The following is a 13,234-nucleotide window of genomic DNA, read 5'->3' as shown; positions in this document are numbered from 1 at the left end:
GTACTGTCTCTCTATACTGCATCACTGTACTGTCTCTCTATACTGCATCACTATACTGCCCTCTATACTACATCACTGTACTGCCCCTCTATACTGCCCCACTATACCGCATCACTACACTGCCCATCTATACTGCCAAACTATACTGCATCACTGTACTGTCTCTCTATACTGCATCACTATACTGCCTCACTATACTACATCACTGTACTGCCCCACTATATTGCATCACTACACTGCTGTCTACACTATACCGCATCACTACACTGCCCGTCTATACTGCCCCACTATACCGCATCACTACACTGCCCATCTATACTGCCAAACTATACTGCATCACTGTACTGTCTCTCTATACTGCATCACTATACTGCCTCACTATACTACATCACTGTACTGCCCCACTATACTGCATCACTACACTGCTGTCTACACTATACCGATTCACTACACTGCCCGTCTATACTGCCAAACTATACTGCATCACTGTACTGCCCCTCTATACTGCATCACTATACCGCTTCACTACACTTCCCATCTATACTGCCAAACTATACTGCATCACTGTACTGCCTCTCTATACTGCCTCACTATACTGCCTCACTATCCTGCCCCACTATACTGCCCGTCTATAATTCCCCACTATACTGCATCACTATACTGCCCGTCAATACTGCATCACTATACTTCCTGTCTATCCCGCATCTCTATACTGCTTCACTATACTGCATCTCTATACTGCCCCAATACACTACATCATTATACTGCCTCTCTATACTGTCCCACTATACTGCATCACTATACTGACCCACTACACTGCACCTCTATACTGCCCTAATATACTGCATCATTATACTGCCTCTCTATTCTGCCCCACTATACTGCATCACTATACTGCATCACTATACCGCCCCACTATTCTGCATCACTATACTGCTCCACAATACTGCATCACTACACTGCCCCACTATACTACATCACTATACTGCCCCACTATACTGCCTCTCTATAGTGCCTTGCTATACTGCCCTTCTATATACCCCACTATACTGCATCACTATACTGCCCCACTATACTGCCTCTCTATAGTGCCATGCTGTTCTGTCCCTCTATACTGCATCACTATACTGCCCCACTATACTGCATCACTATACTGCCTCTCTATTGTGCCTTGCTGTACTGTCCCTCTATACTGCATCACTATACTGCCCCTCTATACTACCCCACTATACTGCCTCTCTATAGTGCCATGCTGTTCTGTCCCTCTATACTGCATCACTATACTGCCCCACTATACTGCATCACTATACTGCCCCATTATACTGCATCACTATACTGCCTCTCTATTGTGCCTTGCTGTACTGCCCCTCTATACTGCATCACTATACTTCCCCTCTATACTACCCCACTATACTGCATCACTATACTGCCTCACTATATTGTACATCTATACAGATCTGTTATTGTGCCCCTTATAGTGCCTTGCTACACTGCCCTACTATAATAAACCGCTATACTGTCCTCTATCCTTCCTTGCTTTACACTTGAAACCTAGCTAGAGTTGTAACAAACTAGCTAACAGTGTAGATGAATCTTGCTAATTAGAAACAATGTTTCACAAAGTCGAGAGAGGTACAGACTGTGAGTAATAATCATACTATTTAATAAATTTACTATTTTCAGAACAGTTTAGAAGTCGCTCATGCTCAGTTTGACAGTGTAAAGGCTTCACTATGTCATATCAAGAAATAAGATATTTTAGCATAATGCAAAAGCTCGCAAAAGAAATACTGGTGTAACAAAGAGGTCTCGGGCACAGATTAAAAATCCATGTGCAAAGAGTTTATGAAACAGAGGCAGAGTCAGAACTAGTCTAGTGCTATGGACTGTGGGCTGTGGGGAACTTGGGCAGTGGGATAAGGTGACAGGCTTTGGAAAACCCGTCTATGATTGTGAGTGTGGCCTTGTGAATAGGGAAGATTGGTGATGAAGTCTAGTTCTATGTGTGACCAGGGGTATCGGGGGATGGGGAATTGTTCTAACAGCCTGGCTAGTGGTTGGCATAAGGGTTTGGTTTGTGCACATACTGGACATCCCTTAAATACTGCTCAGTTTCTCTTCTTAGATTCATGACAGGGAGTCTGCTTCACCATGTTTAGAGCCAGGTATATAGATGATTTAAAAGATAAAATGTGTCAAAGACCGAGCTCACATGGCTTGACAAATGTTAAGTCTTTTGGATGACTTGATATACTCTTGATTTACTGGTCCGTCATTATAATTAAGGGTTACTTGGAGCCCTACAGCAAGTGCCTCCAGTCCTCTAAAGCAGCCATGATGGTGAGGATGTTGTGCCTCAGTGTTCCACTCAAGAGTCTTCCACCATTCTGAACCATCTGATAAAATGCCCGATCCGTTGAAGATCCTTGGTTGTTTTGGTTTGAGGCTCCCACCTTACTCTGGTCCATCTCTACCCCCATTCTCATCAAGGACATAATTTTGGAACTTGACTGAAGGTTTGTGAAACGCACATTTCTCCGACTTGACTTATGGGTTGTTCTTTAACAATACAGCATGTACCTGGGTGATATGCTCTGCTTCAGTTCTTGAAAAGATAAATATGCATTCTATGTAGATGATCACACATGAGTGCAGGAAATCTCTGAGAACTGCATTTATGAATGTGTGGAAAACAGCTGGTGCATTGACAAGACCATAAGGCATGACTGGATAATCATAATAATCATATTTGTAATATGGACGCTGTTTGGGGTTTTTGGATACAGGAAGTTGCTGAAGTTGCTTTGAAAAGTCCCTTGTTCCCACAGTAAAGACACACTGCACACTTTCGGAAGTTCTCTTTTTCCTCAGGTGGGAGTCCGACTTGGGCCAAGGCTGTGGCTGGGTGTGCAGGACCTGCTTGTTAGGACAATCTTGACCAGCTTGTGAGTGTGGACAACTAGAACTGTCTGAGAGACAAAGTGTCATCTCAGCATGTCAGCTAAATCTGTAGCGCTTCACTGAGGCCTTGTCTTTAGTGTATTTGGCCACGAGTACTTTTCCTTCTCTGAGTGAGAATAGCCTCTTCATCTAAATCATGTTTACCTGATTTAGAGTGATCAAACACTTCACAGAATTCTCATTCAGTGTCTGCATAGGACCAGTTCAGTGTTGCAGGGTCGAAGTTGGCAGTTGCCCAGGTGAACTCTATTTTGTGTAGCAAAGTTAACACTTGCTGAATTTTGTCCACCTGTCTGAAAAAAATTAGATGGAGCACTGAAAAAACTTGCATTTACTAGGGAAGCCATTATATTTATCAGGCAAGGCAAGATGAACATATTGTGGCAACATTTCCAGGTTGGTGGACGCTGCTGTGTTACTCATGGGAATGCTTACATACGATGTTGTTTGTTCTCACGGTTCTCCTCTACTGTCTCAGAGGACTTCCCCCATGGTGGAAGCCAATCACTATTGGCTCAGAAGTTGAGCTAGAGATGCAAAGATTGATTGAAGTTTGTATACACTTGCTGGATCTACTTTGTTCTTGATGTTCTGATCATTGACTTTCTTGATGAGATTGGACAGACGTGATTGGTGCATCCCGTGGTCCGATACACCAAATGAGATTAGACAGGCTCCAGGCAGATGAACATGTTGTGGCAACATTTCCAGGTTGGTGGAGGCTGATGTGTTGCTCATGAGAATGCTTGCATACGATGTTGTTTGTTCTCACGGTTCCCCTCTACTGACTCAGAGGACTTCCTCCATGGTGGAAGCCATTTGCTGTTCATGGAGGCCCAGAAGTTGAGCTTGACGCAAAGATTGATTGAAGTTTGCGCACACTTGCTGGATCTACTTTGTCAGACCTCATTCTGTAGCAATGAGGGCTCAAGCAGAGTCAAAAACCAGTCCAGGATCATCATCAAAAATATCAGACCAGATGGTGTGCAGACAAGTACAAAAACACAATCCAAAGACACGAACAATGATATCAAAATTTGCTTTAATCACAGTTTGTATAATATCAATGGTTAGAACTTCATACAATACCACACAAATTAAGAGCTTCTATTGTTGGCACCCATCCTAATTTAATCCTAAATCCTAATTTAACCCCTGTTTTAACTCATTTGTATGGTGTATATCCAACCACAGCAGCGTTAGCAATGTTAAAAAATGACATTTTTAACATATAATCTCCATAAAAATAGGATAAGGTTTAGATATTATACATATACATGTGTGAACGAATGTGATGAATCATCAGTCACTAGCACTTTGGGTTGTATGTCAGTCTTTCCCCACCTACCCCTGATTATCACATGGCTTCCCAAAATGACAGGGGACAATGTTCTTAACTAATGCTCCTCACTGAAAGAAAAAAATGTCCTGTAATTTCTGCACCCTTAATTATGCTCTTTACCTGAATGGCCACTGGTTGGTGGACAATGATCCATTTCCAGAGCTGAATCGCAGCCACTTGGGCCACAATAACCTGCCTACTTCCTAATTACACCCTGAATGTGAAATCAAGTGCATTTGGACACCCAGCACGGGTGAGCCGGGGTCTGGAAAGGCCTGAATAGAGAGATTAAGGGAGAGGAGAAAGGGATGTCAGTGAAAAACAAGCCGGAAGGACAGAAATTGTATTCCTGGAATATATTTATATATTTCACTTCTTCGCATGCAGCAGGACGAAACAAAACAAATCTCAAATTTGATTGATTACTTTTCTATAAAAGTGTAAAAGCTCTGACAGTAGTTATATAGTTTATATTAATGTGCTTGCTCTAATATGTTATTGTTTGTACAGTATAATCAGGTTCACGGTGGTAAGTGTAACTCCGCTTCATCGCACCACTCCATTTTCCTAGAACTGCATGCCCTGAAGTTTTTTTTTTAATTCCTTTCACGAATATATTGGTTTTAGGACATTGGAGAAAATGTGGTTTTAATTTATTTATTTTTTTTTTTAACAAAGTGTGCGATTTTAATTCAATGTTAAAGTGTGTCCACTTCACTTACATGCATCGCTATCGCCAATGTCATAGGGGGACAACTGGTTAAGGTTTCCTGGGTTCAGGCGATCCGATAACATATGAAATACTCATTAGTTTAATATCTTTTGGTCAGAATTTTTTTTTTTATCAGACAATTAAAGCCTATTAAAGTCTATTATGACTCATTGTCATATAGATCAGAAATCCTTTAGCTGTTAACTCACATTGAGTGTACCTAGTGTGTAGCTTGTTTGGTCTTGTCTGTCAGTGTGATTTATCTTAGAATCAAAAGATTTTCTTAGAAAGTGTTTACTTATAATGTTCCAGCACCTACGATCTCTGTTCTCACTGTAAGCCCTGCTTATATACATCCAACAATCAACTCCTCACAGATGAGCCCGAGCACAATCAGTCATTAAATCCCTACAAAACCTCCTTCTCAAATTAAAAGTCACAGCTCCTGTTCCTTTTTTAAGCTCGCTGGCTGTTTTTAATCATCGTGAAGCCATGTCAGGTGAAGCCCTTGCTCTGATTAGATGTCATATTCATGCTGTAATCCTACACCTCACGAGCGAGGACAAAGCCCGGTGTCCATCTGAGCGTTTGCGTGAACACAAGGCGGTCCAAAAACCTGGCATCTTGTGCCTCCCTGCCATGTTCTTGATGTTCTGATCATTGACTTTCTTAATGAGATTGGACAGGCGTGATTGGTGCATCCCGTGGTCCGATACACCAAATGAGATTAGACAGGCTCCAGGCAGATGGGCTTTTCCATTGCAAGGCTGCATTCTCAGGGTCCCTGTTCCTCGGGGGCTTCCTGTCTAGCGGCAACGTTGTTTACATCATTGCCGTACGCCCACGTGGGTCAAACAGGAAATAAGCACAGGACAGCGACACAGGAACTATGAGAGTGGCTTATCAATGTGGAGTAGGTGGAGGGGCTTAGATCGAATTACCTAATTGGAATGAAACAAGGAAAAGAGGTTGCTGGGTCCCTCCTTCATCTATCTATCTCTCTCTGTCTCTCTCACAGCCATCTGGCTGGTTCCTGGAGAAGCTCCTGAGCCCTGTATGTTTTATTAATTCACTTTCACCTAATTGCACTCTCCTGCGTGAGCCTGCTTGCATGAATAGACATTTAATCAGTGTTTAATCAGCTGGTTAATCAGCGCCGCAGAACACGCACTTGGGATCAGTGCATCAGCATGATGGGGACACACACAGCAAACAAAATGAAAAAGGCTGGTGTCCTGGGTTATCCGAGGCAAAACTTACTAGAGGAGTAAACATCAGTCTTACACAATATACGATGATATTTCCATGCTTAAGGCGACGACTCACATAGTTATTAGGCTTATTTTTGTTGACATCTGCCTGCAATGTTTTCTAACAAACTTAGTTGGTTTTATTTTCCAAAATATTAACACACTAGCCACCTATATTAAACCACCACGACCCTGACCAGGCAGTTACCTAGGATGTTGCAAATGGTTCAATTGCACAGCTTGTCCTGCAAGCTAACAGCTCGCGTGAGAGTAAAAACCTCATGATGTTTGATGGTGTTTAATGGACAGTGTTTAATGGTGTTTAATGGACAGTGTTGGGGTTTAATGGTGTTTAATGGACAGTGTTGGGGTTTAATGGTGTTTAATGACACTGTTGGAGTTTGATCATGCTTAATAGACAATGTTGGAGTTTAATGGTGTTTAATGGAGAGTGTTAAAGTTTAAAGGTGTTTAATTGACAGTGGGTTAAATGGTGTTTAATGGACAGTGTTGGTGTTTGTTGGTGTTTAATGGACAATGTTGGTGTTTGTTGGCGTTTAATGGACAGTGTTGGAGTTTAATGGTTTTTAATGGACAATGTTGGAGTTTAATGGTGTTTAATGGACAGTGTTGGTGTTTGTTGGTGTTTAATGGACAGTGTTGGAGTTTAATGGTGTTTAATGGACAATGTTGGAGTTCAATGGTGTTTAATGGACAGTGTTGGTGTTTGTTGTTGTTTAATGAACAGTGTTGGTGTTTGTTGGTGTTTAATGGACAGTGTTGGTGTTTGTTGGTGTTTAATGGACAGTGTTGTAGTTTAATGGTGTTTAATGGACAATGTTGGAGTTCAATGGTGTTTAATGAACAGTGTTGGTGTTTGTTGGTGTTTAATGGACAGTGTTGGTGTTTGTTGGTGTTTAATGGATAGTGTTGGTGTTTGTTGGTGTTTAACGAACAATGTTGGAGTTCAATGGTGTTTAATGGACAGTGCTGGAGTTTAATGGTGTTTAATGGAGAGTGTTAAAGTTTAATGCTGTTTAATTGACAGTGGGTTTAATGGTGTTTAATGGACAGTGTTGATGTTTGTTGGTGTTTAATGAACAGTTGGTGTTTGTTGGTGTTTAATGTACAGTGTTGGAGTTTAATGGTGTTTAATGGACCGTGTTGGTGTTTGTTGGTGTTTAATGGATACCTCTAGTTTGAACCAGATACCCTGCGAACCTTTCTAGCAAACTTTTTTTTTTAAAAACAAAACAAACCTCCTATTAGAATCTGTGTTTGTATTCGTTTATAACACATTATCTGTTCGTTGTGATAATACATCAGTACAACATTTCCACTTGATTCCAAAGTGATTTCCTCTTAGGAGAAAAATACTCTGACCCAGCATCATGTCAAACATTATTAACCCATAGAACCCCCACAAACGAACTTATAGCGAAGCCATTTCTGACAAACCACATTACACAGACATGCATGGTTGATGTTGCAACAAGAGAATTACCAAGCCAGGCCACACCCCAACAACGTTGGTGCACAAACCTGACAACATAGCACATCAATCAAAACACAATGGGACATAGAGCAGATGAGGAAATCCCCCCCCCCCTCAAAAAAAAACAAAGAGGTCTCTAAACTGCAACCCCATTAAGAGGTGACAATGAGCACAAGCCGTGCTCCTTAGCATGGAAGGGGACGAGGATAAAACCCACACACAAAACAACACAGTAGCCCACCGTCCCGCTCCGGGTCGGCTTCGGTAAAGGGCTCCTGGGGAATCGGCTTTAATAGGGTTTGTCCTAGCTGGACGATTGTTTGTGTGAGTGTTGATTCAGAAGGTCAGAAGCTTCATAGACTCCCTGACCCCAAAAGGAGAGTGTGGACTGGGGGACCAACAGAGCTTTCTGTCTTTCTTTTTTTTCAACACACTAATCTGCGTCAGAGATCAATATGGCGAAGACCAACAGGACAAAGCAGAGAACAGGATTTAGCAGGCTGTCCGATTTTGGAGGCTCGCTAGGGGGGCATAAAGCTGAAACTTTCTCTGCCAGGCACTGACCTTTAGCAATACAGGCACATCAGTGGTCAACCTGCTTATCATTCATTACCATCAGACACCTGGGCAGATGCTAAAGTCTGATACAAAAAGTCTGGTGTCTCACTGGGGTGGACTTTCATTCTTTCTTTCTTTCTTTCTTTCTTTCGTAACCAGAGATCAGAGATCAGAGTCACCTTGACTATTAAGATCTGTTTAAAAGACTCACCATGGTCTCCCGAGGCCAGGGGTTGTTGTAGACACGTCTCCCGGAGCGATGGACATGGAGGAAGGGACGACTTGTGCTATGTAGTCCATTTAGAAACTGATGGCTGACGCCTCCTTCACGTATCCACATGGACGGCTTTTCGGTCAAACTTATCCGAGCACCGATAACAACTTATATTGTGTTTGTATTTTAAAATATTTCTGTCCTTCCTTCCTTCCTTCCTTCCTTCCAGCTTTCTTTTGTCCCTTTCCGCCTTGTGAACTAACAGTAGATCAGGAACAGAATGATAGTTGGGGAATGTGTGTGTGAGTGTGTATTACATTGTTAATTATTACCACTGTACCAAAGTGGGTGCGTCCTGGTTTCCGCTAAGGTCTCAGACATGCGTGAACACAAAGTCGCCGGTCAACAATTTGGATATCAGATGTGGTGTTCTGTCCTTACATAACAAGTAAAGAATAAAAGTCCAGCTAGCATCTTTATTTTCTCCTGACATGGTCGACAAGAAGATTACACCTCAGCCTACATGTACAGGATCCGGGAACGACTGACGAGTCGAACCGTAGTTACATCTTCGTTATCGTGAAGCACGTTAAGTTTTAACGTACACACCAAACGGTTTTCCACCCAAAAGTTTTGAGCCAGGGAATAAGGAATAGGGTTTATTTTTATTTTTCTGCTTGTTTCTTTTCCTACTTTTCAACCACCAGTCGACAACATATAAAAGTCTTAATAGCACGGATATCAAATCTGTTTGTCCTGGGAGCACGGGCTACCAAACAGGGACGTCTACAGTATATAGACAAGACTGAGCCAGACCCCCAAGTTAAATACTGTCCATTCTCCACACATACACACACAGACGTCTAAACAGAGGACAGGAGCAGGAGGACAAAGAGCTTTTGAGTAGCTGTGGACATGGATCAGGTTGTGTCCTGCGCCATACAGAAATCTGCCCGGCTTAATTATATTAGTAAGGATTTACAGAGACGCTGCGAGGAAACAATGCGCCCTATCAATTCCACAAATCAGAACTAATTAGCGGGAATGTGTGTGTGTGTGTGTGTGTGTGTGTGTGTGTGTGTTTGAGGGAGGGAGTGACTGAGTGATTCAGAAAGATAGAGAATGTGTGTGTGTGTGTGTGTGTGTGTGTGTGTGTGTGTGTGTGTGTGTGTGTGTGATGGGGGGACTGCACACTATCAGCAATTTGAATCAGATCTTATTAGCTTGAGAGTCTCTTGAGGCTTGTTGCTCTGTTTTGCTCCCTTTGCTCGGCCGAATTTAAAATAGAACGTGAAACATTAACAACAGTAACTAGCCTTAACCTCGAGTGACACGCGGGGAGATATTTAACACACACACACACACACACACACACACAGAGAGAGAGAGGCATATACTGATTTAGTCTTCTAGACAAAGACACACGCTGAAGTCTCTCTTATATATATATATATATATATATATATATATATATATATATATATATATACATACTGTATAGGAGGAGTTACTCCGAGCTCAGGATGCTAAACCGTTACTAAATCCATCTGCCTACACACTACAGGGAGCTGTGCAATGCATCTTGGGTAATCCAGGTATCACAAAGCCAGTTGCCAAGACACAGATACGAAAATGCTTTGTAGGGAAAAACGCTTTGTTCAGGAATAATCAGGACAGTACGCTCCGATCTCACTCGGAAAGAGCTCGGAACACAACGGCACACTTTAATAATTTCTTCTTTATTATAATACTCCGAGCCCTCGGAGCAGCTCCGACGAAATATATGGCTGTCGTGACAAGACCAAGGCCACGTTAAGCCAACGGGCTACCAGGACTGTAACCGAGGGGCAGTGTACCATAGAAATACGAAAAGAAATGAAGACAAACATAATAAAGCCTGTTGAATTTTTCAGCAGGTTCGATCCCGAGCTCGGGTTCCTGTCCGTGCAGAGTTCCACGTGTTCTTCCCACGCACGTGTGGGTTTACTCCGGGTTCTCTGGTTTTCTCCCACCTCCCAAGAACATGTCAGCAGGTGGACCGACTCACGTCCAGGGTTCCCAGGATGCACCACGACCTGGACCAGGATAAAGTGAAGACGAATGAGCGGTCAGTCTTATTTTCCTTTACAGAAACCTTTTTTGCTCTTAAATGAGTCGCAGGGTTGAGTTTCCTTGTAGTTAACTATAGCATTCACGCTAATGGTGTGATGGCATTAAAGGCATTCTAGTTATTAACTTAGAAATGTAGAAATGATACGTACTTTTGTACTTTTTAACGATTTACTTTCAAGTCTGCAATTTGTGTGACAGGAAACGGGACAGCGACCTCGTCCTTCGATGTCATTATATCACGGTAAATCATAGAAAGAAGAAGAATAGAAAAGTTTTTCGAGAGAATTTACTTTCCTCCGTCCTGCGATCTTCAGACGGGAACATTCCGGTGACGCGACTTCCGTTCCGAATATTTCGTAGAGGCGACCATGTTCGGGTAACGCGGTCGAATCAACGGACGTTTAACGGATGATCTGTGGAAAACTATACTTCGAGTAATGGATTCACACAAAATAATGCGTGAATCCGTCATTTATATTAAATATGGGCAATATTCAAAAAGACGGGAAGTGTCGCGGACTGACCGAGAAGAAACGGACGTCGACGGACGTCTGCTGATGGAGGTGATGCTGCGTACATAGTCCCCGAAGTATGCCGACTTTTGGGACACCTTGTATTTGACGGCTTTATAATTGAAGGTAACGTGTACTTATAGTGAGCACGCGTTATTTTAATAATGCTTTAAGTGATTGGGTGTAGCTTTCTGGGCTCTTCCGGCTCTGTGGCGTATTGTCAGCTTCCAGCTTGTGAAGACAAAAAGCCGGCGACCCCGAGTGGAGCTGCGATCAGCAGGAGAGCGGAGCCCCTGCGTGAACAGCTTACTCCAGACCCATGTTTCATCTCGGCTGCATCTCGAGGCCCCCTCGCTGGGGTGTTAGTTCCCCATTCCAGGAGTGTGTTGTCCTCGGCAGCCTGACACGCAGCACAATATGGCCTCCACACATCTCCATTTATTACTTCCTGGTTTGCAATATGGAGGCATTTTTGTGTTAGTCACCTCCCTTGCTTCTAAGAGTGGCTCTCTGTGTGGGGTCGGTGCTGTATAGCCTTGGAGCTCCACCTTTGCCCTTTTTGTGTGTGTGTGTGTGTGTGTGTGTGTGTGTGTGTTTGAACACACAATGACTGAACGCCTTAACGTTATTCTAACATTCACTTTCTGCATATTATGATAAATATTTATAAAAGTTATCCGTTTTTTTTTTTTAAATAATAATAAATAGTTTATTTACAAAACCTTTCCTAATCACGCTCCTCACCAGTTGTAAGACACTTTTTCATGCCTGTTGTATGTACAGGAAAGTCACATGACCTTCAGATATGAATAATCGCATGATTCTTATTTGAAATTTGTATGTTTTTGTTTTTTTTATTTTTTAGCTGTGTTTATTTTAAGGGTCCGTATTTTCACGTCAGACGTGTTGACTTCATTTCGCCTGTGAGTTGAGTTGTCACGTGCGTAATTCCGGGGCTATAACGTGGACGAATTTAGTCACGTGAACACAGACGTAGACATTTCCGTGAAAGATTTCACATAGTAAGACCTACAGGCTGTGTATTGCGCTTAATTATTCACTGAAAGTACGCTTTCTAGTCATTGCATTGATTTATATGGTTTTAGACACTTGAGTCCAAAAGTTTGCGCACCCCGATATCAAAACAATGAAACCAAGAAGACTTAATGAGGTTTTTCGTTTGTTTGTTTTGTTTGTTTGTTTTTTTTTACACAAAATGATATAAATGTTGTTAAGATATGAATGTCATGATGTATGTCCAAATTATATATCTGAAAGGAGGATAATCGTGGAAATTTATTACACTTTGAAGCTTTCCGGCTGTTTGTTTTGTGTTTTTTTTTTTTTTTTATATTCAACCATAAAAAAAATAATAATGCAAGATTATTAACAATAAACAATAGAAGTATTTATGTTTCTCAAATATAGTTACATATTTGTTGAGGGTATGATTCCCACTCATTTCTTCTCTAAGACTATGAATAATTTATGAAGAGTCTGGGTGTTATTCTGGATAGCACTCGACTCAAAGGTCACTCTTCCTTCTTCATATATATATATATATATACTCCTTCCTGCACCCTTAGATCCTGTTCCCCTCTCTCTCTTGTGATACCATCGGTTTGTCTGACTTCTATGGGGTCTAGATCCCTTAGCAGTGCCGCTCCAAAACATTCAGTGCGTTTACACGGACGACGATAATCCGATATGAACCCGATTAAGACGATACTCTGATTAAGAAACTAGCATGTAAACGGAGATTTTTTATAAATTAATGGTAAATTAGCTTACTACAAATAACTCTTATTTATAAATGTATTTATTCCCATGATAATGGTCATTTTATTTGTGATTCTGGAGTTTTATTGATCTTTCATCTTCTCTTTTATTGTAAACTTGATTACGTCTGTAAGCTGTCCTTGAGAGTCTCGAAAGGCGCCTATAAATAAAATGTTTTATTATTATTATTATTATTATTATTATTATTATTATTATTATTATTATCATTATTATTATCATTATTATTATTATTATTATTATTTATATGGTTATGTCGAACTGAGACCAAAAGTTTGCGC

The 13,234-nt window shown here is 41.5% G+C and overlaps 1 protein-coding gene across 4 annotated transcripts in view; it reads right to left on the bottom strand.

The window, feature by feature from the left end:
- LOC108279443 (uncharacterized) overlaps positions 1-8,844 on the bottom strand; it is a 69,562-nt gene extending 60,718 nt beyond the window's left edge. For all 4 annotated transcript variants that reach the window (XM_017493698.3, XM_017493696.3, XM_053688049.1 and 1 more), the window contains exon 1: positions 8,530-8,844. In XM_017493698.3, coding sequence (XP_017349187.1) covers positions 8,530-8,658 — 129 coding nt within the window. In that variant the 5' untranslated portion in view covers positions 8,659-8,844. The remainder of the gene's footprint in view (positions 1-8,529) is intronic.
- Between the last annotated feature and the right edge of the window lie 4,390 nt (positions 8,845-13,234).

This window comes from Ictalurus punctatus, chromosome 19 (genome assembly GCF_001660625.3).
Source record: "Ictalurus punctatus breed USDA103 chromosome 19, Coco_2.0, whole genome shotgun sequence".
NCBI lineage: Eukaryota > Metazoa > Chordata > Actinopteri > Siluriformes > Ictaluridae > Ictalurus > Ictalurus punctatus.
This window is presented reverse-complemented; position numbering and strand designations above follow the sequence as displayed.